This window comes from Pezoporus flaviventris, unplaced genomic scaffold (assembly GCF_033815535.1).
Source record: "Pezoporus flaviventris isolate CSIRO_AGI_PZ_B2104156 unplaced genomic scaffold, CSIRO_AGI_Pfla_v1 ptg000031l, whole genome shotgun sequence".
NCBI lineage: Eukaryota > Metazoa > Chordata > Aves > Psittaciformes > Psittacidae > Pezoporus > Pezoporus flaviventris.
The window spans coordinates 6,928,480-6,955,060 of NW_026892579.1; the positions used below are offsets into that span (position 1 = coordinate 6,928,480).

The 26,581-nt window shown below is 38.8% G+C and overlaps 1 protein-coding gene across 1 annotated transcript in view; it reads left to right on the top strand.

Moving 5' to 3' along the window:
- REV3L (REV3 like, DNA directed polymerase zeta catalytic subunit) overlaps window positions 1-26,581 on the top strand; it is a 121,856-nt gene that overhangs the window by 31,154 nt on the left and 64,121 nt on the right. Inside the window, exons 2-5 of the mRNA XM_061460105.1 lie at window positions 17,498-17,687; window positions 20,933-21,007; window positions 21,825-21,985; window positions 26,093-26,189. Coding sequence (XP_061316089.1) covers window positions 17,498-17,687; window positions 20,933-21,007; window positions 21,825-21,985; window positions 26,093-26,189 — 523 coding nt within the window. The remainder of the gene's footprint in view (window positions 1-17,497; window positions 17,688-20,932; window positions 21,008-21,824; window positions 21,986-26,092; window positions 26,190-26,581) is intronic.

A 26,581-nucleotide genomic window follows, 5' to 3' on the forward strand; every position in this document is an offset into this window, starting at 1 on the left:
TTTAGTGTAAGGTGTTCCTGCCCATGGCAGGGGGGGTTGGAACTAGATGATCTTAAGGTCCTTTCCAACCCTAGCTATTCTGTGATTAACTAGTAGCACTTAGTTCTAGCACTAAAATTTCTGTCACTAGTTTGGGTGTTTTAGTTGCAAGTTGATTTCAGGCTGTTACCATCTGTCAGACTGCTCCCTGTATTTTTCCTGTCATTCTCACACCCCTTCCTGTTTTCTCCCTGTGTTGCTTTATCTGTTTATCTTATTGCTCCCCCTCTCCATTAATGGTTTGGTTTTGGGGGTTGGTATGTAGGGGTTGGTTTTTGTTTGCTTGTTTTGTTTTTTCTTTCTTTATAGGATTCCTGGATACCAGCAGTGGGGCTACTGAGAACCCAGGGAAGGGGAGTCTGTATATTTCACTGCAGTTATTTTGCTCTTGCTGCATACTTTATTAATGCTTTTGGACAAAATCACAGAAGAAATCACCATTATTGCTTAGGTCTTATTTTTATTTTTAAAGGAAAACTTTTAGTGTGTAGTATATGTCTTTATCACAAAGTATTAATTTGTCTTTTCCTCTACTTGGTCTTGCAGTTATCCAGGTTTTTTGCTGTTAATTTTTCTCCGAACAAGGTGCTACGTTAAAGAAAAAATCAAATACCAGAAGAGTTTGCATATGTAGCACTACCTTAAAGTAATGTGATCATCCACATGGTTGTCACTATAAATATGTGGATACACGGTCCATTGAATTGTCAGTGATAACTGTGGTAATAAGAATCTTTCAGTAGGTGTAGGATGCATCTGTGGTATTAATACTCGAGGACTGTTCCTAGTGAGCTGCCTAAGTAGTGAGTTCATTCCACAGTAACCTTTTTAGAACACGAATAGTGCTGATTATAGCCAAAGTACATATACTCTTATCTTCTCTGCCTGATTTCAGTCTGTGGTAGGCCATTCAAAACACAGGATGAAGGGAGCTTCTAAAGCATAGTATCCTGACTCTTAAAAGAACAGGAAATCTGTTAGGGCATTAACAGAAAACTACATTTTAGAAAAAGCTGTGGACTGGTAGAGAAAAATAAACACCCTTTTGACAACACATCAGTGCTGGAATGAGTTTGTCACATTTCTGTCAGTTTTGATAATATTCTACTCATGATCTTAAAATCTTAAGGTCATGCGTAAAGAACACATTTCTTGGAAGGCTAGTTAAGAAGTGTTAAAACATATTGCCTACATATTAACTGCTGTCATTGGTTTGGGAAAAGGGAAAAGCGGGGTAGAGAGGATTCAGATCTGAACAGAGCATGGGAGGGACTAGTATAAAGTAGTCCCTCTGAGTATTTGTTGGATTATCTGAAAATACGAAGCTAGATTGCTAGCTGTTTTTTCTCCCCTTGTCCTTTTTTAATTATATGTGCATGAGAGCTTTTGTTAGTGCAGAAAGGTAATACTTAGAGTTGTGCTGTGCACAGGTGTTCAGCAATTTAAAATGTGATAGCTGATGAGATGACCCTGTAAAGTAGGAATACCTGGATCGGGTGATATTACTTCAGCAACAGATAACTTCCGAGTAACACTTCAAAACATTTCTTAAAGAATGCTATAAATACCTTGTTTTGTCAAGTGGAGCATCCAGTCTACACAGCCTTTACAACCACTCTGAAAGTTACTCAGTAAATACAAGGCAACCACATAAAAAGATCTGTACAAGGCAAGCAGTTGTTGGATGCACTTTCTGTAAATGGCTCACATGTTTCTTGTTTCCTTTTTTTTTTTTTTCCTGTAGTACCGAAACAGAAAAAGATCTTCCCGTTCTAATTATGTGAACTAGAACAGTGTGTATGTTACAAATTAATGACTGCCACAAGCCTAAGATAAGAGTGCTACAAAGACTGGGCATTTGTTGCAGAAACAAAGGCTAGAGCAGGCAGAAAGCCATGAAACCCTTCAAGTGCTGCCAAGAGACAGCAGACTTTACAAAAGAATGAAAAGAGAGGGATGGATGCCCAATTCAAGATGAGGAAAGGATGAAGCATATCACAGAAGAAAATAAAATAGGAAGTAAGATACTTAATAATATTGTGAAATGTGCAGAGTAAAATAGTAACACCAGTTGTATTACTGAAATAACATGCATTTACATGTTCTGTAATATGTAAAAGAACAGAAAAAGGCATAAAAAGATCACATTTAAAGAGTGACAGATGCTGTACCTGCATTTAAGGTCGCTTGACTTTAGTGGGTGTTAAGGTTTTTGCTTACCTGGAGTGAGGGCAAAAGTAGAGCCTGCTTCTTCATAACCACAGCTGAGGGTGCGGCAGAAATCTGAGGTCTACATTCACAATAAAAGACAAGAAGCTAAAATACAGAATTTTTTACTTTTGGTTTCAAGTACTTTTTCTCTTAAGACTCTTGCCCTCCCATACCTTTTGACAAGCAAGCAGGCGAATATTTTGGCAAGCAAAATAAACCAGAGAAATAACATTACTGTATCATGATTCCCATATACCACACTATTGTAGTGTTGTCGTGGTTTAAACCCAGTCAGGTAACTCGTTCACGCACTCCCCCGCTTCTTTCCCTCCCCCTACTCCCAGAGGGACGGAGGGGAGAATCAAAAAGAATGCAACTCCCACGGGTTGAGATAAGAACAGATTAGTATCTCAGGTATAACACAAACCACTACTGCTACCACCAATAATAACAATGATAAAGGAAATAACAAGGGAAGAGAATACATCACCTCACCACCAGCCAACTGATAACTCCCCCCCCCCCCCCCCCCCCCCCCAGCCAGACCAAGCACCTCCTCCAACCCTGCAGTCTCCCAGCCCTTCCGGGTAACTCCCTGTTACATCTTGGACATGACGTGCTGTGGTATGGAATACTTCTTTGGTCAGTTTGGGTCAGGTGTCCTGTCTCTGCTTCCTCCTGGCTTCCCCTCCTCCATGGCAGAGCATGAGGCTCACAAAGTCCTTGGCCAAACCAAAACATCATTGTTATCAGCTCTGTTCCCAAGCCGAAAGTCAAAACACTGCACCGCACCAGCTACCAAGAAGGAGAAAAATGACTGCTACTGCTGAACCCAGGACATTATCCACCCCTTATTCCATACCATTCACGTCATGCTCAGACCCCACATTTTCAATATAATACCATCACTCTTATTTAAGTGCATGGACCAGTCCCTATAAAGCTGCTGAATCCATCTGGTCCATGATGTCAGTCTCCATCTCTTGTAACAGTCTTCCAGAGCAGGAGAGACTGTGTGCAGTGTTCACACTCGTGAATAATCTGGGCGATAGTGTCCTTTGCTAAGTCCACCCCTCGATCATGAGTCCATCTCTATGTTGTATTTCTGCCCTGATGGCCTGAATGTGATGGGCCCCTTCAGCAGTTTCTGCAGCTTGTTGCTGGGGACTCCATACAGCTGCCTTCCATCTCTGACACTTCTAAAGCACTGGAGGGGCCCAGTGGACTAGATACTTGCCCATACTGTCCCACACACCCTGCCACTCATGACTGTCCAGCTTTGGGGAAAATCTCCTGGTCCTCCTATATCGTCGTCTAACCCCAGACAAGACCCAAACCTGACTCTGCTTAACTTTTGAGATCAGACAAAACGGTGGTGGGTAAAACACAGCCTGTGTGTGTGCCAACATGCTGATCCCCATCACAATCAGCAGGCAGGTCCCAAGGATACCCAAAGGCTATTCAAAACCTTCAGAACTCTCGAACGATGCTGCTGTACTTGTCACTGGGGTTGGTGTAGCTGCGGTGCTTGCCGGCTCTCCCACCACCAGCTTCTCTTTTCCTGAGTCCAGCTCTTCCTCCTCTGCCTTGCTGGGAAATGCTGCGTGGTCTCCTGCATCCTCCTGGGGCTCGGCGGGCGGCTTCTCGGGGTGCTCTCGGCCGTCGCGGGGCTCGGCTCCTCCGCCGCCTTCTCCCGCTGCTCGGCAGCCGCCTCCTTCCGCTCCTCGACCGCCCCGACCTCCTCCACCGGCAGCCGTCCCCTCGCGGCCTCCGGCCCCTCTCCCCCGCCGCTTGGTCCCCAGAGCCGCTCTCCCGGGCCGCTTCAGCAGCCGCCGGCTCCCGGGGCCGCTCCCCCTCGGCTCCCCGCGGCCTCACGAACACGGAGGCGAGGGCGAGGGCCAGGACGGTGAAGAGCAGCCGGACGGCCAGGTACAAGTCCACGGCCACGTCCATCCCGCCCTGCTGCTGGAGCCCGTCTGTATTACAAGCCATTGCCATAAAGCACAGTGAGGCAAGAACCTTAGCCCAAACCCCACACTTGATAAACACTAACACAGCAAATACCGGCTCTAAGTAAGTTACAACATTCTGAAACTGTGAGATCAACAAGAACAACTCTGAGAGCCAATAAATCAGCATTGTGACAAGTGACTATTAATCCGGACAGATCTGTTGTAATCTCAACCCCTAGAGCCCCACGTTGGGCGCCAAAAAGAACTGTCGTGGTTTAAAACCAGGCAGAGGGCTCGTTCACTCACTCTCCCCCCCCCCCCCCTTCTTGCTCTCCCCCTACTCCCGGAGGGCCAGAGAGCAGAGTCAAAATGAATGCAACTCCCACAGGTTGAGATAAGAACAGTTTAGTAACTAAGGTGTAACACAAATCACTACTGCTACTACCAATAATAACAAAGGAAATAACAAGGGAAGAGAATACAATACCTCACCACCAGCCGACCAATAACTCGCCCCCCCAGCCCAACCAAGCCCCGACCGATACCTCCTCCAACCCTGCAGACACCCAACCCTTCCAGGTAACTCTCAGTTACATCCTGGGCATGACGTGCTGTGGTATGGAATACCTCTTTGGTCAGTTCGGGTCATGTGTCCTGTCTCTGCTTCCTCCTGGCTTCCCCTCCTCCCTGGCAGAGCATGAGGCTCACAAAGTCCTTGGCCAAACCAAAGCATCATTGTTATCAGCTCTGTTCCTCAGCCGAAAGTCAAAACACAGCACTGCACCAGCTACCAAGGAGGAGAAAAATGACTGCTACTGCTGAACCCAGGACAAGTGTAAAGGCGAACATCTGTCATCAGAATAAAAAAAAAAAGTCCTGCAAAATACTGTAATCTTAATTTGATTTTTCTAATGCTGCTAATGTTTCTACTATTTAAACAGTTAATTTTGCACTCATCAGAACCTCTTGAGTTAATCCCCAATAGCTACTGGAGATAAGTATAATAATTATTGAACTGTAGCAAGGAGGTTAAAAATGAGCAGGAAAAGGTGCTGTAAGAGATTTCCTTTTTTTTCTTTCTTTTTTTTTTTTTTAATTGGGTGTGATACAAACTATAGAATTGCTCAGGATTTGCAATTCTGTTTGATGTATCAGGTTCAGACCACCAGCTTTCAAGTATACTGCACACAAGCTTCTGTAAATCGTCTGTGGAGCTGCTCCCTCTGTAACAGCTCTGTAGTATTTAATTTGGCTTGGGATCAGTTCATAGCAAACCAAAGGCTGCTGTATCAGCTGAAAATCATTTCCCTTGTGTAGCTGGTTGAAGGGTCCTATCATGAGAATCCTTACCAAAAAAAAAAATGAATGAGGAATTGAGGTATGCACAATCTCGATTTATAGCATCCTTTTTGAAAGCTTCTATGGATTAGAGCATTTTATCATCCCATCTGCTTGCTGTAGCTTATTTCTCTCCCTCCCCTGCTGGAAATAATCTTGAACATTCTGCAACCTCATGCATAGCCTTTCTGGAAAACCCATGAACAGGCATATCTTCACGAATATATTTTCCAGTAGGTTTGTTTTAAAGGATAACACTTTCTCCAACATTGTTTAATTATTATATTAATATGACAAATGGACAATGTTTATACCATTATGTTATTTAATGTAAGTTATGGCAATATGACTAATTCATTGAAAGTTTGTGGTTAAATATGTTAACATTGCATTGAAAGGTTTTATTACTTTGGGGATTGGGGATATATGTTGGTTTTTATTAAGTTAATACGGGTAGGCTGAAACCTTCTACTCTGAGTAAAGGTTTAAAGCAACTGTAACAGGCTCTGAAGCCTTCTGGTGAAGTTATGTATTGCAGGGTAGCAGGTGTAAGTCTATGAACACGAAGCCTTGCTTTACTTTGTTACCTTTTCCAAGCCTGCTGAAATAGTTTTCAGGCTCCAGCGGTGGACATCCAAGGGATCATTTCTGTTAACCACTGTGTGCTGGATTAGGCTTGGCTAACAGCTAAATTCCCACCCAGCTGCTTGTGCCAAAACTCCCCACCCTGTAAAGCAGGGGATTATAATAGGAAAACCAGAAACATTAAAACAATAGGTTGAGATAATGACAGGGAAATTGCTTACCAATTACCATTACAGGCAAAACAGACTCTACTTGGGGAAAATCAACTAATTTACTACCAGTTAAAATCAGTTCAGGTAGTGAGAAACAAACTGAAACATTAAAACAGCACATCTTTCCTCCTCCTTCTCCCGTGCTCAGCTTCGTTCCTTCACTTCAGACTTCCCAAACTGCATGCCTTGCACTCTTATGTGGAGGATGTCAGGGGTTCAGTGGTTTACTGGTATCTCTCTGCCACTGCTTTCTCCTCACATCTTTCCTCTGCTCTGGTGTGGGCTCTCCATGGGCTGCAGTTCCTTCAGGAATGTCCTCGTGCTCCACTGGGGGGTTCTCCGCAGAATGCAGGGGATATCTGCTCTGCCATGGAGCTGTTCCTCCTCCTCCTTTCTCTGACTTTGGTGTTCCCTTTCTTAGACATGTTTCACCAGAGGTGCCCCAGCTTGCCTGAGGAGCTCAGCTGTGCTCTGTGGTGGGTCTGTTGGATCTGGCTGTGTCCTGCACAGGACACCTCCTGGCCTCTTCCCACAGTGGCCACCCATACAGGTCGCCCCCTACACACCAACAGCATACCACATAAACCCTGAACACAGAGTTAGTGAGATATTAAGGACATAGTTCATTTTCTGGGTTGTGAATTCTGTTCCCTGCTATTATTATCGCACATGATATAGCCCTTTCAAACACCTGTGGAGGAATTTAAAAGGTGTCTAAAGGAAGTATTTCTTAAGTTGCTGCTTGTCCAAAAATTATGATCTTTGAACATACTGAAGATGTTAAGAACTTCTTTAATGAAATAAAAGGGTATGTGTGATAAGGAGTGTCAAGTGTCACAAGTTTGCTTATGGATATCCAATGAACAGTGCTTGTTTTTGTGGAGCATGTCTTCTGTCTTTCATCAGCTAGAGGAACAGGCTGACATGACAGTTACCTGTGAGTGGGAGATCTTAATGCAAATACAAAAGAAAAGAAAAAAAATCCAATAAATATTCATAGAATTAGTTAGTACCATTTGAAGAACAGAGGAAGAGAAATGGAATGTGGTGTCATTTGCTTGTTAGCATAAACTAATCTGACTCATGAGAGTGTGTATACAGTGTATCATTTTTCTGAATTACACAAGCTTGATGGTGTTCAGGAATTTATATGTAGTCAGTGTTTCTGAAAAGTGTCTACAAAAGATAATACTGATGAAAACACTGTTAACCTCATCACAATTAATGTCAGAGTTCTTTGTCTACAGTTTAGAGTAACAAATAGTCTTTGGCAATAATTTATGCTGCTTTTTTCCTAACTAGCTATCTAGCTGACAGGAAAATACCTCTGAATAAGAATGTTTCTACTGGATTTGTTTGACACACGAAAAGGGTGAATTGTGACTGGAACAGTGCACACTCATTTCAGTATTTAATAGGCAGATAAGTTGCACAGGGAGACAAAAGTTCAGTTATCAGCCAAGAACTTTTTCTCCTTTGAATATATATGCACCAGTTTCCATTTATATGTGGCTTGTGTTATGTTCATCAGGCAAGACCCATAAGATAGCTAACAGAACTGGTGTAGCAGTAAGAATCCCTAATAAAAGCTGGTTGAAGGAAATGGAAGCCAAAGGCTGGGAAACTACTCTGTTCCCCCTTTTTACTACTAACTTAATTGTCATCCTTTACAGGATGTGGGTAAACAACCTGTAAAAAAAACATTAGTTTATCTGGGACTAGTAAATACAATCTTTTTCTGGGCAGCAGTGTGGTTTAATACAGTCTGCCTCTGTTGCATTCATGTGGTAGCTTTTCTTATTGAAATAGCAGCTTGGCCTGTATTGCCAGCCTGTGCATGCCAAGAGCTCAGTATGATAGCTTGAATTTGTAGCTGGGGCCAGCTACATTTTCCTCTTTCATTTAGTTTTGTTTAGTTCATGTTAGCTGGCATCCTAGTGACTTTTGACACTCATTCTAGAAATATTGCTGATATTGTCCAGCTGCTTACCTAAGTAAGCTGTTGATAGAGTAAGCAAAGAATAACATATTGTGTATGGCTCATTTTGTAGATACATGTTTAATAAGCAAATACATAACCTCTCCTTGTGTCTCTGCTGCTTTCTACTAAGAAAAGAAGAAAATACTGTTGCCATTTTTCACAAGTCATCAGGCTTGTGAAGAATGATTTGTATATATCTCATCCTTGATATCTAGCTCATCCTTGATATCTCAGGTGCTTAACTTCCTTGGTTTCTGTTATTTCAGGAGACCTGTACTCTTAACTTTTTCATCTCTGGACTTCTCTGGTTCTAGTTTGACTGCACAACAGTAAATTTCATTAATTGTATATTTTTTCTGTGTTTTTCCCTATGGATTCAGTTATTTTTGCTTGGTGATAACTGTAGGTAATAGCTGTTCCTTTCTGATGGTGTACTTTTACATCCTATAAATGGTTAGGTTTATCAGTAGTACTTCAGAAACTGGAGACTAGATTGTGAGTAACATCACAGCAGGAATTCAGAAAAGGTCCTAATCAATTCAGGGCAGGAGGAGGTATTTTTGTGGAGATCATGAAAATATCTTCACTGACTTGACACATTAAATATCCCATCTCAATTTTCATGCTTTTCTTGGGGTTTGCTTGTTATTTATGTGAAAAGGAATAACAGAGCCTCTCTTGCATATTGGAATCAGAAATACACGTTAAAAATTCTAAGTAAGACAAAGACAGTAGCCTTGCTTTTAGGGCTTACAACTTGTATTTTCCATCAGCAGTAATGCCCAGTATAACCTTTGAATTCTCTCAGGCTAGAGTTTACTTCTTTTCTAGCCACCTCACAGTTCAAAGTGCCTAGCGGACTTCAGTTTTGTTTGACAATTGCATGGATTTCTAGACTAGAGAAGACAAGACTTGGTGAACCAGGTGGTCTCTTAGGCTAAATGTTTCAAATCAATAAGAAAACATATTTGATATAAAAAGCTGTCTGAGCAAATTAATTGTATGGATATCAGTTAGATATCAGTTGGATATGTGATAACTGAAGTGTGTGATTAAAAACTCACTAAAAATCAGTGTTGCAAATGTAGTTTTTTTGGTGTTAGATATGCTAATAACTTTGAACCTCTGAGCCATAGGAACATCTGTTCCAGGGCTCTCAGATCTCGGCACCTTGGGACCTGGCATGTTTGCTAGAGAACTTGAGAGGAATTTGTCTTTTGGAAGATAATGGATGCAAGGAAACTTGAGAACTTCTCAGTCAAATCTGAAACTGCCCAGAGATCTGTGATTCTAGGATGAGGATCTTTGTGCCACTTTCAAAGCACAATAATACAATTACACTTCTGGGTTTGGAGGGAACAAATGTCCCTAGAACAAATGATACATTGCATTTTCTTCTGATTTGTGAGATTACATCTGCTTTTAGGAGCTTACTGAAGTAGTGTGATGCTTATTCCAGATTTTTATCTTTGTGAATATAGTGAGAAACTTTACTTATACTGATTTACTTTTTTTTCTCTCAACTTTTTTCTGTTATGTTTTTTTTTTAACATAATTCAACTTTATATCTAAATATTCTGCTGTTATTTCATCTCTGATTTTGCCCATAGTTCAAGTGGAAGAACAAATTTGTTGACTTATTTTTCTTGCTGTACTGAGCCACCTTGTAGATGGAAAATTGAGGTCATTTTTTTTCATATGGTCAGGTTGTATCAATTTTGCTGTTGCAAAAGTTTTGAAGGAAGCTGGGTATAGTTTCAGGGTTTGGTGGTGTGAAATAATAAAGATTGCAGGGGGCCTGCTATTTGAAGGAGACAATGTTTAGTAGTGTGATTCTAGGCCTACAAAATGCTCGTGAAAGTTTGCTTTCCTTTCCTTCCAGGCTTGCTGACACAGACATGGCAATATCCTGAATGGCCTATTGCTGCTTGTTTGAATATTTTGTCCTGTGCCTTCCTAGTTATTGTGTACTCTTAACACCAGTCTTGTTTTTCTCTCAGAGTATTCCTTTTGTATATTTATCCCTTTAATAGATCTTTCTAATATGAAAGTACTGTTAATATCCATTTCACAATGAGAAAGTGCATCATCTGTGGTAAGTAGCTTGCCTGAGGCTACGCGTGAAGTCTTCCTAGATGGGAATTGAACTTCTGTCTCTTTGATTGTAGGCTAGATTTTACTTCAATATGTGCCTAGTTACACAGAGATTTCTAGTTTAAATTACAGATAGAAAACCCACCCCTTCTCCCTCTGTAAGGATTTCTACTTCGAGGGTGAGGAACAGTCTAGTCCTAATGAGTCATAGGCCCTCATTTCCTAGTGGATAAGCTTTCTTTTTTCTTTTTCTTTTTTTTTTCATGAGAGTAGAGGTATTGTGTGTTACAAGGAACAGTTACTGACTAAAGAATTAGACATAGATCAAACACTCCATTTGGATTCAAGCAGACATAATTTAAAAATACCTTTTTTCTGTCCTGTACAGAAGTTACTGAAATAAGTGTTTTCTCACATAACAGGGAAAAAATGAAAGCCCTGACACAAATACCTAATATTATATATGAAATATGGTCTTTGAGCTCTGCTCTTTATTTTGTTTTGAGGATATCTTGCTCCTGCAAGATCTTACTTCTTCATTAGGGACTGTAGCGATAGGACAAGGGGTAATGGGTTAAAACTTAAACAGAGGAAGTTTAGATTAGATACAGAGAAGAAGTTCTTTACTGCAAGGGTGTGAGGCACTGGAATGGGTTGCCCTGGGAAGCTGTGAATGCTCCATCCCTGGTGGTGTTCAAGGCCAGGCTGGACAGAGCTTTGGGTGACATGGTTTAGTGTGAGGTGTCCCTGCCCATGGCAGGGGGGTTGGAATTACATGATCTTAAGGTCCTTTCCAGCCCTAGCTATTCTGTGATTCTTTCCAACCCTAACTATTCTATGGTTTTATGATTCTTATTTTCCTAGTATTCAGTACTTAAGACTACAGTATGCGTAGTCTTCCCTTTTTCTCACCCCTTGGGAAAAAAAGCTGACTTGATTCACGACTTTGGGAAAAGTCTGAGAGTTTCATTTAATCACTGAAGAAGTTACATTAATGTAATATACTACTAAAGAACTCTTTGACATTAAAAAGTTAAACCGTTGCATGGATGAATGACATAGCAGACTTTTTAAGAGGGAAAGACCTTCCCAAGTCTTGCTAGAGAAGGGATTTGTCTTCATCAGAGTATTACCTTACTTGTATTAATCTGTGTGTGTGATTCATTTACTTTCTGTGAGAGGTAAAGAATGGTGACTTTGACTTCATAGGCTGTATTAGCACTATAAAGTAATTGACTCCTATCCATTTTCAGTAGCTCAGTTCTGAGTGATGTTCAGTGATCAGGGCCTTGACAAGCCCACCCCATATCTAACCATTTAAGTGACATAGCTTAAATTTCAAGCACCATCTAAACTGTGCAGAAGGTGCTCATGTTACACCTACCTAGCAAGGTAGAGGAAGGGCTCCTGTTATAACCTGGTGTTGCTCTCTGAAGCCTGTTCCTGGAGAAAGGGTAACTGAGATTGCCTACATAGTATGGTAACTTTTGTTTGTGGGATTTAATTGTGGGAAGGAAATTACTTTGAAATTAGATTCTTATATCCCATTTACAAAATTTAATTTTTAGAATATTTTTTCTAACAGGATTGTTAGAAAAAAAAAATCTAACAGGATTCTCTCACTCTCTGTTGTCATCATTGTTTAGAGTTTTTTTGTTTGTTTGGATTTTTTTTTATCTTTTTTTATCTTTGAGTTACTTGAAAATGCCTGTTATGTTTTAAAGATGGTAGTGTTATGTCTTTTGGTTTCTAATGACTTTGCTTTACTATTGCTGTTAGAGGAAGTAAATCCCCTGTGACTGTCTAGACTTTTCTGCATCCTGCAGTGACACATTTGTGTGCATTTCTTTGCTAATACTCTCCGCGTTTAGTCCTGCCACTCTACAAAACAGCACTTGAAGTCATTTTAGTAGACAGCAAGTGTATAAAAAGCTCTTTGTCTTCCATCTTTTTTTTAATCTCCATCCGGAATTTTCCTAAAATCTTGGGATTTTGCCATGTATATAAGTGCTGCTGCATTCTCCTTATTACTCCCATCCCACTGTATTTTACAATCATCTGGGAGAAATGGATCATAGTTCAGCAATTAAAATAAAAGTTTCAGGGAGAGCTTCAACAAAATTAGTTGTTCATTTACATATAGGAGTGGATTTCATGTAGTGTTCCCTATGGCTCTGCTTAGCTTCTTATAATGGGATCAGATTATTCTGTGGCAGAAATACCACAGCAAAATGTTTGCACGTAGACCGGCATTGAGCTGTTTTCTGAATCGTAGTTATCTAATTCTAAATCCTAAATGAGGTAATGTCTATTAAATGTTTCCAGTACTGACTTCCGTTTGTGAGGGTTCTATAGTCAGCTCCTAAATTGAGAATTACAGGATAGGAGTTTAATGGCTTTGATTTGTAAGAAATTAGTAAAACTGTATCACAACTGTAGGGCATGCTCTCATTCATTACTAGAAATCTCAGATTCAGGGATTTTTTATTTTAGAATCATCCTATAATGCATAAAGGGTACTGAGGCTAAAACATGCCTCACCTGCGGAGTCAAGCTCTTACTGCATTCCTCTCTGTGATGGTACAAATTCAGGTCTGCAGACCTTTGCCTGTAGTCTTGCTGTGAGGTCAGTCTAATGTGAAAGCATTAGATTTGGCTATTCATAAGTAGAACAGACCCTAGAAGGTAGTGTGTGGTTTCTTTGGGGTTCCTTGACCCCAGTATTGACTTGTAGGCTCCAGTGTACTTCACTATTCTAGACTACAAACTGCATTGGTTTAGAATCGTGTACATGCTCTGCTCAGACAATTTTCCCATGAGAGTAGAAGCCTTCTAAAGGCGATAACTGGAGGCACTATTTGCAGGAGCTCTCCCCTTGCTAGAATATGAATCAGCAGGTAGTTGTGTGTGTGGAATTGCAGAACAGATGGATTTCTGTCTTCTCCTCCTTGAATACCTACGCAGATTTTCATGTGCTAGCTGTGGTGAATCCTTAGGTGCTCCTTGTCTAACTTGTTTGCAGACTTTAGTCCTGAATTGGACAATACAGTAAGATCCCTTATCCATAATTTTCACATTTTTCTTTTGTACAAAAGTTTCTCCAATTTGATCTCCGTGGAAAGAAATTTTTAGAAGTTTAAATCAGAATCAGTTTTTTCAAATGGTTAAAAAGCACTTATCTGAGGAGACTTGAATAGCAATCTTCAGGTTCTCTAGCTAGCTGTGCTATGAAATCCAGTGTTTCTGTGCTTGGTCGGGGGGACTGGGCCAAATGACCAGATGACCCAACCATTCTGTGATTCTGTATAGCTTGCATCTCACTTTTATCCATACATATCGTCCTGTATGGCTGAGCCTTTTGGTGGTCAGATGTTGTCAGTTCCTGCATCTTCTTGAGTAGTTGTTTTGCAACTTTGTGTTCCCTTATCATACTGGTTTCAGTTCTCTAATTATCTTGAAGTTCTTTGTCTTGAGGGTTACTACAGATTCAAGGATTATGCTTGGTTACGTGTTCCTAATAGTAATGCATATAGCGACCATCTTCAAAAAACAATAGCAGGCTGGCTGGCTTAATCTCTCTTGTGGGTTTTGAATATGCAAAATGCTATATTTTGGCTTAACACTTCAATAACATTTATGCCACTTGCTTTTGTAAGTATGGGTTTAGGGGGTGGGCTCATTTTCTTTACTGTCTAAAAATACTGCATTTATATTATTTTTTTATGTTTTGATTCATTATTATTCTGTCTGTTCATCTATATTGACGTTTACTTGGCAGTTTCTCCTTTTCAGAGAAAATAGCCAGTATCTCAAGGCTTTGTATGTTGCCTCTTCTCTGTTCTGTGATCAGTTTTTGTGTTCCTTCATTTACCACTTCATTCGGTGTCTGAAAAAGACTTGCAAATAAGCCTCAGCTTTACTTCTATTTTTCTGTGTGTTTATGTAGCAGCCCCTTGAGTCATACACTGGGGTGCTTGATTTGTAACCTGCAGATAATTCAGCCAGTGCAGAGCCCATTCTTTTAAGAGAGTGTGGGCCAGAGAAATTGTTGGAGCAGCAGCTTCCTCTCGGCTGTCAAAATGCATGATCACCACCAGTCCCAGCATTTACCTACACATCATGTTCATTTGTTCGTTGAGACACCATGTTTGTCTTGTGTACAGCATGGTTGTGATGCATATGCGCAGTAGATGCATGATGAGGCCACGGCATGAAACATACTGGTGGCCTACCCCATCTGAAAACTGGCAATTTATTCCAGGTGACCAGTTTTGCATTGGGAAATTCTGAGAAGAGTGATCACATAAACTGCATGGCATTTCTGCAGAATCTGCTGTTGATCCCTACTTCCATTGATTCTACAGATGTAAAGAAACTGATGCATAGATGTAAAAATAACATCTGCTGGTTGCTGTAATTGGTGGCTGTAACAGTCGCTGCTGTTACAGTGGTACAAACTTGCTTCTGTCTGTATCGCTGTAAAGAAACAGGAACGTAAGATTGGCACATTTAAAGCATAAAACTTCTTAACCTTATCCCAAGCCAAGTTTTTAATTTATGTTGATTGATGAGTCTCTGTGGCCTGGGATCCTCAGTGGGTAGATCTGTTTTCTACTTGTGGCTCTATTGGAAAGAATACACTAGAATTTGTAATGGCTTACTGCAAACCCTGGTTGCTATTACTGGAGTCTGGGCTTCAGACTCAACAGCATGACATTTGGTGCAATTTGATGCTTTTATATAAATGATGGAAGCAAATTACTTTGTTCTTACCACTAGGAGGGTAAGACCCCAAACATCATGGTAAATGAGTCAATACTAGCAAGGATCAAAGTGAGTAGCTATAAACCCACATAACTTGACAGCTATTGGCCTAATAAGAGTCTTAGATCAGCAGTAGCTTGTTTGCTGTCTTGGCAGAGTCAAAAACGAAAACAGCCTAGTGTGCATGTTTTTTTAATATTTCCCTGAAGTTAGGTGGTAATTTGACTCTTTGGCCACTTGAAAGGAGTGCATGGGAAGGGGACAGAAGGAAACAGAAGGAAGCATTTTGTGTTCTTTTTTTATTCAACAATAAAACGACATATCAGTTCAGCAAGAATTGTTAAATAGCTGCAGTAGAAATGGACTGATTTTTAAATTTAATTAACTTGAGTAATGAGGTGCTAGCTGTAAAAGCATTATTATTTGTCTTACATAACTTGAAAGAAACCTGAATTTAAGTATAGTAAACATTGACTGTCTTTCTGTTCTGTTTGTTCTGGTACTTTGCAACTTTGTTTTCTGGAGGAACATAAATTAACTGTAACTCAGAATATTTGGGCAACCATTAAACCAAAGGTATTTTTTCAAATATTATCAAAAAGAACAAAAGCTTATAGCTGTTAGTGTAAAACACCCAACCTCTAGCTTATAATTTCTTTCATTAGTTTCCTCTTTTTCTTAGTGTATTATTATTTGAACTACATAATACATAAATAAGAAAATTCTTCTCCTGAAATAGTTAAAAAGCATGGGCAGAATTCATCATAGATGGTGACCTCAACATTATGAATGCATGTATAAGTTGTATTTAAACATTGCTGAAGAGACGTGATGGGAGTGACTTAATAGAAAGAATAAAATTCACCTGGGAAAATGGACTGTAGTACTATCCTTTGAGCAGTTTCTTTCATTTCCAGACATGACGTGAAGGTCTAATAAATATTTGAAGAAAGAACAGTACATCTGACCCCCAGTTAAAAAAAAAAAAAAGGGATGCTGTTTATGGTATTTGGAGGAATGCATTGCATAGGTGTAAAAATTTGGAAGCAGACCTGATTCTGAAGGTCTGTTTTTTCTGTGCTTTAATGGACTTAGAGTAGTCTGCACTTAGTGGCCAATGGTGCACTGTGTATGTATGAATGAGTGTAAATAGTTCAGGCAAGGTCCACCTGCTGGGAATTAATCTCAGTTTGAAAGGATGGACTTTGAAAGTGTTCCAGTTGTTCTTGTGGACCAGTGAAGTTGTGCTGCCTCTTCTGTCTGTAATATTTACCTCCTAGTTGATGAAAGCACTGCCTTCAAATACTGTTTTGCTATCTTTATGCAGGGACTTCATCCAGACAAAATGTAAGATGATGTACTTTTCCTGTCATTACGGTGCAGTGGGGGTTAATCAGTTCATTCTGTTTTTCCATAAACTTTCTCATTGAGCAGTGAGAAGTCATGAATGATTTTTGGGGCTGAAAGGGTGATGAGCAGGGTCTGATGTTGGTTTCAGCAGTGAATACATGCTCTGTTGTATTGTGGTGAGGAAAGAACAGAGAATACACATTGCAGTTGAGACTTGCCCCCTCGAAACCATGGTAGGTTTGGGAGATCCTGGTCCATGACACTGTACTGCCTTGTCTGAAGCAGAAGCCTGAAGCTGTGGTCTAGCACAGTGGTTTTCGTGGTCTGTTCTTTCATTCTGCTGTTGAAAGCTCATGAAAGCTAATACTGAGAAGTGTTTTGTTAAAAGGCTCGAATCTGAACACGCCGTAGAGCCCTCTAAAGGATCCACACATTTTAAAAGTTGAAAATCACTTGTTTTTTTCCCATATCCCAACTTATGCCATAGTCTCATAGATGCTCTAGACATTGTTTTTAATTTCTGAGAGGTTTGTATGCTCTTTCCAGTGAAGAATGGGAAGAACTTTTGATACTGCAAAATTTTCACAAAGGCTGAGAAACCATTAACCATCTGACAGTGGCTCAGTATGCAAAATTATTCTCAAGAGTGGTGTATTATTATTACAAAGAAAATCATTAATGGCAAGTTCTGCTTTTATACAAGTGTAATCCTGTGTATGTCATGTAACCACATTTGTTCTGTATTGCTTTTGTCAATGAATCAAATGTGAGAACTGCTCTAAATTGGTACCTTTTGTTTGAAATACACCTTAACTTGTTTCATAAATTTATCCTGTCTGCAGAACCTGAAAAATAACCTGAAAAAAAATCAAATATAGGGAGTACTTAAAAGAAGAAAAAGATGTAGTCATGAGAAAATAAATGTTGATTTGTTGGTTTGGGTTTTTTTGTTTTTTTTTTTTTTTTTTTAGGTCAGAAGACTTGTCTCCACTTACATGGCATCTTTCCTTACCTCTATATACCATATGATGGTTTTGGACAGCATCCAGAATATTATCTTCGTCAAGTGGCATTCAGCATTGACAGAGCACTTAATGTGGCTTTAGGCAATCCATCTTCTACTGTTCAGCATGTTTTCAAAGTGTCATTAGTATCTGGAATGTAAGTATGACCTGTTAGGATTTTTGGTTATTTATTTTGAAATGTTTTTGTAGTTGTACTGCATAGAAGCACTTACTAATGGACTTGGGTGACTGCAGTGCTTTCTCTTTTACCCCATCTGTGTCATCATACAGGGCCTGTACAACTACTAAATAACTTTTCTCACTTGCTTTGATTTTTAACATCATCGACAGGTTTTCCACCTAATGCTCAACACAACCATTTTTCCTAAACTTAGATCCTAGGGAGGATCTTTAGCATAGTGAGATTCCTTTTAGCTTTTTCTGTCTCTGCTATGTCAGCAGTTCTGTCCATCCATCATTTTCTACCTGTCTGGGTTATTCTGGGGTCCCTGTGACCAGGCAGGAGCCTGACTCTTAAGCCTCCTTTTCTTTGTTCATCTAAGATGACAACTTTAGGAAGCACATCACAAGAGACTTGTCAGGTCATTTTTATCCATCCGATCCTCCCAGCAGCAGAGGCCATGAAAATGAAGGCTTTTAAATATTAACTTAGAATCACAGAATAGAATAATAGAATAGATGGGGTTGGAAAGGACCTTAAGATCATCTAGTTCCAATCCCCCTGCCGTGAGCAGGGATATCTCCCACCTAGACCAGGTTGCACAAGACCCTGTCCAGCCTGGCCTTGAACATGGCCAGGGATGGGGCATCCACAACTTCCTGGGGCAGCCTGTTCCAGTGCCTCACTACCCTCATAGTGAAGAACTTCTTCCTTATATATGACCTAAATCTCCCCTTTTTAAGTTTGAACCCATTGACCCTTATCCTGTCACTATAGTCCCTGATGAAGAGTCCCTCTCCAACATCCTTGTAGGCCCCCTTCAGATATTGGAAGGCTTCTTATGAGATCTCCACACAGCCTTTTCTTCTCCATTTTGAATCGTCTCTTAATCAAATTCTATTTAACTTACATAACCAAGTACTGAAAAATACGTCTTATCATAATGACTAATAGGAAGCTGTCCTGGAGGAACACAGTTAATCTATACATGCATTGAATTTTTCATCTTCAAAACAGTGTAAATGCTGATTTTCAGTAGTGTGCAGCACTATCTTTTACTTGTTTTTCTTCATTCACTTTTGAAGTATGTTCTTTCTAACTGTGAAATTTAGGAAGATAATCATTCTGTTCCCAGCCAGTTCTAGTAGTATCTTCTAGATATTGATAGTAAAGTGGCTGCAATTTCATTTTCACTTTTAATCAGAGCTTTCTGATGTGTTTCTTGCAGTAACAAGGAAGGTAACCCACCAGACTCCTCATGTTTGTTACTTTTGTGAGAACTATGTGAATTGTAGTATAGCTGTTCATCTCAACAGTGAAAGCTGGGCAGAGTAAACTGCTGAAGATAGTATTTCTTCAAATCAGTGAGAAAACAACAGATGGACATTAGGAGAACCTACTTTTTTTTTAATATCTCTAGCCCTAAGAGCTTCCAGTCAGTCATTACTGAAAATCAGGTGCTCATTGCAGTAGGAATGAGAGTTCCATGTATTTTGTGTGCTTGAGTAAGAGGCTAATGGGAAGCACCTAACAGAAATTGTAATACATCTTCATCTTTACCTGAATAGATACGCTTATGTAGTCACACAAATCTATTTGTTTTCTTCTGTTCTGACCTGAGTCAGATTATGCTTTATAGATATTATTGTTGAGAAAGCTGGAGGTTTTTTTAAAATCTTGGAGATTATTTTAGCCATTCTTTTCTGTGTTAGCAGGAGAATTGTTGTGTAATAAAGATGCCTGCTGAACCCTTATAAGTTAAATGTAAGATTTTTGTTGCATGAACTTCCAAGCATAGTGGAGGTACAAGAATAAAAAAGAGGCAAAATATGCTGCCTTTTTGCACTGTGAAGTTAAAGTAGGTGTTCATAGATAATATTGGAAGTGGTGTAAATCTTGCTGTTCCTGCTGCCATGTCAGTGTCAGTACAGATCCCTTGCCATCCAAGTACTGTTTTTTCAATGTAGCTTTTGATTTACATGCCTACAGCACATTGAGTCATTATAACTCAATCTGTATAACTTGTTATTAGGTTCATACTGGGTTTATAAGAAAGAGGGTTATACAGTATACATGATCTTACCTCCTTTTCAGCTTAACAGCTTTAAGTTTGTTGTTTCAACTTAGCTCAATTTTAACATCATAAACATTTTTTTGAACAGTTCTGCCTAGCTTTTGGAGGTACTAAATCTGTGTATATTTAACCATAGTAAGGATAACAGTATTAATACTGTAGTTGTGCAATTCTGCTCAGGTTGCATTTAATTTAGGACTGAAATCCCTCTTACTAGTTAACTAGTCAGTATTTTGACTTAGCAGGTAAGCATTCCAGTTGCGTTTTTAGTAATATTTTTTTTTCAGGGATTTTATTTTGTAGAGGTAACATTTAAATGTATGCTTTCCTGAATTTCTGTTGATTTTGGTTATGATTACTGTAGACTTCTTGCGTTCACCCCATGTGTTGAATTATGGCCTGTTTCCGTAACATGCTGTTTTACAAGTATGTAAGATTAGATTAGAATTCTAGATGCTGAGAAGTCAGTAATTCAGTCAAGTAATAACAGAATTAATGCTGCCTGTTCAACCTCAGTTTAGTCTTGACATATTAATTGTTCAATGTCTTTTTTAATTGCATTCTCAAATCCTATTTTCTTCAGGATTTGTGCCTCATTTAGTGCACAAGATGATTAGTAGTCACTGAAAAGGGGCAGCTATTCACTCTTTTAAGCTGTTCTTATTGTTCAGTTATTAATATTACACGGCCAGTATTTACTCATTTACACCTGAACTGCAGAATTAATGTCCCTAAGGATTTTGTTACAGCATTTATCAGAAAGGCTGAATGTTGGTTTTGAAGCAGTCCAGCACTAATTGTTAATATATTAAAAGTACTTTTATGACAATGGGCCATAAGTGTGTTAATAGGTGGGGAAAGAGAGAAACAACATTAAGACAGAAGTGCATTCTAATTTCAATTTATTTTTTTTAAGATACTTTGATATGTATAGGGCTTATTCTTTTTATATAGTAACATAGTGCTCCCCTTTGGCCGGACATATGTGAATTTTCATTCTCCTGGATATGAAAGTTTTTTTGTTGTTGTTGTTGCTGTTTGGTTTGGTTTTTTCCTAGATTTTAATTTTGTGTTTATAGTAAAATGTGGTTGAATAAATGCCTCAGCATAACTGTCTACCTTCTTGCTTTTGCTTCTTACTCTCCAGGCCTTTTTATGGTTACCATGAAAAGGAGAGACAGTTTATGAAGATATATCTTTACAATCCTGCAATGGTAAAAAGGTAAGGATGTGGTGATATGAAGTTCTGGCAGATTTCCTTATATCTTGAGTTAAAAAGACAATTTTGAAGCAAAATTCACCTACATATTACTAAAATAAAAGTAAGAACATTATTGTGCAAATTTTTCAAAACACATTAACAAATTATGTATTTTAAGCATGCAGATAATCTTTTCAAAGTAGTAGCATATTAGGAAAGCAAGACTAAAATGTACTTGACTTTCATTTTCTTGTATTAACTGTAATTCTTTAACACTTGAACAAATTTGCATCAGGTTACTTTTCCTGTAACTCTTAAGGAAAACCATGTAGAAATCTTTGATGTATTATGAAGTAGATTTTCGTAGATTTGAAGTTTTTAATTTCTAGCACCCATTATTAAATTTAAATAATACTTGGAAAACTGGATAGTTTCTGTTATTAGATAGTTTCTCTGTTTCTCAATAGAGTAGAAGGCACAGTTGACCTCAGTCTTACTGTCACAGTAGTTGCAGTAAATTAAGGAATAAATAAGGAGGAATTACTTCTCTAGCATAAACTGAAATCCCTGGAGTGTGTAGTATTACCTATCTGAACTGTTGGGGTTATTTTAAAGATCTGACACATGATCATAAGTTAGGATTGTCTGGGTTTTGTTCTAGGCTAGTAAAATTTTGTGTTAATTTCTGTTTTAGTGTAACCTATATGCCTGTATGATATGGTACTTACTTTGAACTTTGGAGCTTCTCATGTTTGAATTACATTGATTAAAATAATTTATCAACATTGTTGTATTGGAATAATTTTGTGTTTACATTCTAATTTGTCTTTAATTTTAGAGTATGTGAGCTTCTGCAAGGTGGAGCCATAATGAACAAATCTTACCAGCCTCACGAAGCTCATATTCCCTACCTCCTTCAACTCTTTATAGACTACAACTTATATGGAATGAATTTAATAAACCTGGCTGCTGTCAAATTCAGAAAGGCAAGGAGAAAAAGTAAGGGTTTTATTTCTTCAGACCAAATAACTGTTTTGAAGGCTAAAAACAAAATGTCACTAGCTGTTGGACAATTGCCATAGTTTATGGCTGAATGAGTGTTCTGTGTTGCTTCCCTATAGTTTGCAATCTGTGTCAAAACTAAGTCCATGTGTAGTTTTCTACCATTTTTTGGTTTTGTGCCTGTATATTGGGACTGAGGAAGAGTCTGCTTCCTGAAAGGAGATGTTATATATTAACTAAAACTTGATCTGTCAGCAGTGCAGCTGTGAGTATTTTCACAAAATGACCACACCCCTTTTCAAGTTGGAAGATTAAAAAATATTTGCTATTTAGTTGCAGTGTCTGGGGTTTTAATTTTATTATATTTGGTTTTGATCCCCGTATCAATTCTAATTAATCTTTCTGCTGCAGTAGTGTCTTTACAAGATCATGGGTAATCATTATACTCTGCTGACAATATTTTAAATTAAAATGCTTGTAGGCTCATTTGCTCTTAGGTGAAATTTGAAATATTATTGTCTGAGCAAAGGAGGTGTTTTGAATTTCCATTTTAAAAAGTTATTTTGGCATTTTGAATGTACACACGTAATGTTATCTAAATACTTCAGTATAAAGGGGAGATAACAGCAGGAAAACCATAATATCTTTAGTACTTAACATTCAGAAAAGTAAGTATTGTTTATTTAAATCATAATTGTTCCTACAGCTAAAACAAGAGCTGAAAAGAATGTTAAAGCATCATTCTGTAAAAACAGCAAGTAAGAATTATGCCGACTTTAATTTTGTCCTGTTATTTTTATGCATGTATAGTCAGACGCCAGTAGGTTAGTGCATGGGTTTTCATAACTGATTCTTTTATAAAGAAAAATACTCTTCATACACAGTGATAAACCACACTTTTTGCTGGTGTCAAAACTGTAGGAAGACAAAAAGCTCAGCCAGAGACAGAGCATCTTCAGGATATTCAGTCCTGAGGCAGTATGGTCAGGTAACTTTGGTCTTCCAAACATCCAAAGCGGCCTTCTAGAGACATGCAGTGTGATTGTGTCGAATGGTTGCTCCCATTCTTTTTCCATAGCTTTTTCCTCTCTCTTTCAGATGATAGATGAAAGACACAAGCTAGCTATATTATCCTCATAACTTACTTAAGGATGAGAGACCTAGGTCTTGAATGGGAAGAAGAGAGTGAAAAAGGAGCATGAGTTGAATGACTCCCTTGTCCTGGCTTGATCAGATAATGGCAACAGTGCTCTTAGCAAGACTCATACTGCTTTGCGTAGCTCCACATCACACATGTATAAGTAGCCTACCTCAGACTGTTGCAGTCCCTAGGTGCATGATTGCTATCTACAACTCCTAGCACAGCAGCTGAGTGGTTTGTCCCTGGCACAACCTTATAGAACAGCTCTGTCAAGAGGCCGGTCCTTACACAGCAGCCCTCATGAGTGCCATCCTTTCTACGCTCAGATCTGTTGGAGCAGAGTGGAAGGCACAGCCTCTGCTTTATGATTGACGCACTTACCTGAATGTTCCACAGTTTCTGTGTCTTGGGAGTTTGCATTCGTTTTAGTCAAGCGTGGCCATGCAGGCCAGGCTGAACAGTGTTTCTTAGATGGCATTAAAAGCCTTTGTCTAAAGATGTGCAGCAGATACTTTTCTTCCCTTGCAGATGATGATATAAAAATCATTCTGGCAAGGAACAGAAAATTCAGTAATAGGTCTGTTACTAAATGTAAGCAAACAGCCTCAGGAGACTGTTTCCAGTGGTATTTCTCTCACTGAAATAAGTAGACTGCTTTGAAGGCTGAGAGAGGTCAGCAGGGAAATTTATAGTAGCAGGGATACTCTGCTTTCGTCAGCCTGTTTCCAGAAGATGCAGGAGTTCTTTTATTCAAGTTCTTCTCTTTGTGTGGTGAGGCAGAAGGCTGCAAGTTCATTCGCACACCACATGCTACTAAGACTATTATAAAACTTTCATTTTCAGGAGTTGAATATTTTCTGAAATACGACTCTGAAAGACCTTGTGTCCTGTTTTTGGATGTGTCACTCCTACTGTTCTTACAGATCTTCAAGTGAAGAGAAGGGGGAAATTAAGTATCCTTACATCTCTGTCCACAGGACTAACTTTACTGAAGAAATAAAGAGATGCAGGAATTCGAGTCTCTGTTTTGTTTTGGTGTTTCTTTGGTTGGTTTGTTTTTTGGGCTGTTTTTTTGGGGTTTTTTTTTTTGGTTGGTTTTGGTTTGGGGTTTTTTTTTGTTTTTTTTTTCTTCAGAAATATTTGAAAACATGAGTATATTCATGGGGAATAAGAAATGGGGTGTTTCACTGAAACTACTTTAGTGTAGTATTTGAAATGCATGGAGTTTAAAAATAATTGTATTTTACCAGTTGGCCTATAATCTTGCATAGCTGCTTTAAAATACACATATTCCTTTAAAATACACAACTGTCCAGTCACATTTCATCAACTCAAATTAATCAAGTTCCAGCTAAAAAATAACAAGAGATGTTTCCATGCATAGTCAGCTTGTATTTTAATATGGAGATTTAGCTCATATGCCACACAATAAAAACATGGCTGTGTTTCTTCCTGGACCAGTTTTGCCCAGGGGGATGTTGTCGCTTTTGAACAGCACCAACACAGTGCTACCTTTGGTTTGAGCAGCATCTGTGGAAGGGGGATCTGGTATTTTGTGTTATCTTTCTGGAATCACTTGCTTAAGCATCGCAGTGCATAGACCATCTTAATGCACTTGTGGCTGAATGTGAGCTAGCTCCTGAATAAACACAAGCATTTGTTTTCATCACAGAGTGACACATTTTCCATGTGACTTTAGTATTTGTGTGTTGTATCAGTGTGCCTAGGAGTCTGATGCAGGGGCAAGGTTTGCAAGAATTAGTCTGGGTGCAGTAAGGTTGGTCTGGAACCATTAATTAAGGTTGCTGGATTTCAGTTGCTTCTGTTTGTAGCTTCTAAGGTGCTTTTGGCAGGGTGTTTCCCAGTTGTTTCTGTAGTAACTATATTATTATTCTGGGCTTTTTACTACATGAGATATCCTTATGCCTGCTCTTCCAAGTAGGAATTCCAACTAATCCACATTAGTAAGGTTCTGTTATGAAATAAACTTTGAAATTACAAAATAAAAATACATGTGCTAATAAATATGTATGGAAGGCCTCTGATAATGGAATTATTCCATTAATGTGTTTTTTTTAAAAATGCAAAAGTGTTCTCTATTGCTGAAAGGTGAGTCGAATACAAAAACCCTGCTAGTGTGTGACACCATCACAGCTGAGAAAATTCAAGGTTCAAGCTGGTCTTTTACACAGAAGTGAGAGACTGAATAATTTTCATGGTCTTCTGCCATTCTGCCTTCCCAAAACTCCATTCCTAGGCTCTTTTCATTGTTGTGCCAAATCCTGTGTATATTGTCTTTTCTTCCTCTGAAGAGTGAAGGTTCAGGAGGAGACCACAAGGGAGGTAGTAAATCTTCAGAGGAGACTTCTCCGGCATGACTTTGGAGCATGCTTCCTGACACTGAGACCTCCAAACAAACTTACATGGTGTTTTCTTCATTTGTAGGTCAGACAACATCTACCTTCGTTACAGGTTTCCACATACTGCTACTGCCACTGCATCTGGACTATATTGTGTATTCTCTTTCAGCTCACAGATAGGAAAAAGTGTGGAGTAGAATTTAGTATTTTCTTTGGCTTCTAATTTCCACTGGGATGTGTCCTGAGGACCCAGATACTTGGAATTCTGAAATTTACATCAGGCTCTGCATGATTTACTTTGAAATTCATGTGGATAGAAAAGGATGGAATTTAGATTAAGATACAACTAGAACACAGGAAATGTAGTTCTAATGATGTCAGTGTGTTCAGAATACATTTTTATTTTTACATGTGTCTACATGTTAGAAAGTTAAATCATTTAAATGATACCAGAGTTACTTTTTAAAGATGATGAAATGTAGTGCTCTATTCTTTAGGAGCATTTGCACTGGTAGTATTAAATGCAATTATTTAAGGATATGTGTGAGAAAAAAAAAGTTATCAAGTAAATTAATTAATTTCTCATTCATTTTTATTTTCTAGGTGGTACATCAGCTGTAAGTAAAAGTTATAGAATTCACTTGCCAGAAAATTCAAACCATGCATCTTTTGCTGAATGGGATGAAGATGAAATACCAAGGTCAGCATGACAATCTTTTACTTTTTATGTAGGCTGTATTTTCTTTTATGCATCAACTTGCATATGGTGCAGAGTTCCAGTCTCTCATTTAAAGGACCCTTGCATTTTGTATGTTCAAAAAAAACCCCAAAACCAAAAGATGTGACACAGATAATCATTACTTAGTGTGTTTGTGTAGTTTTGGCAATTTGAAATTTTCTGGTACATGGTTGTAAAAATCCAATTGGGAGATAACAATAAAAATACATGTGGTAAATTCAAATTTCTGATTTTTGGAAGGTATGTTCCTGGCTAATGACTCTTGATGAAAAGCTGAGCAAGTTTAGTAGTTACAGAGAATACTTAACACATCAGTTAACAGATTCTGGTTTTGTAACTGACATGAAGCGTGC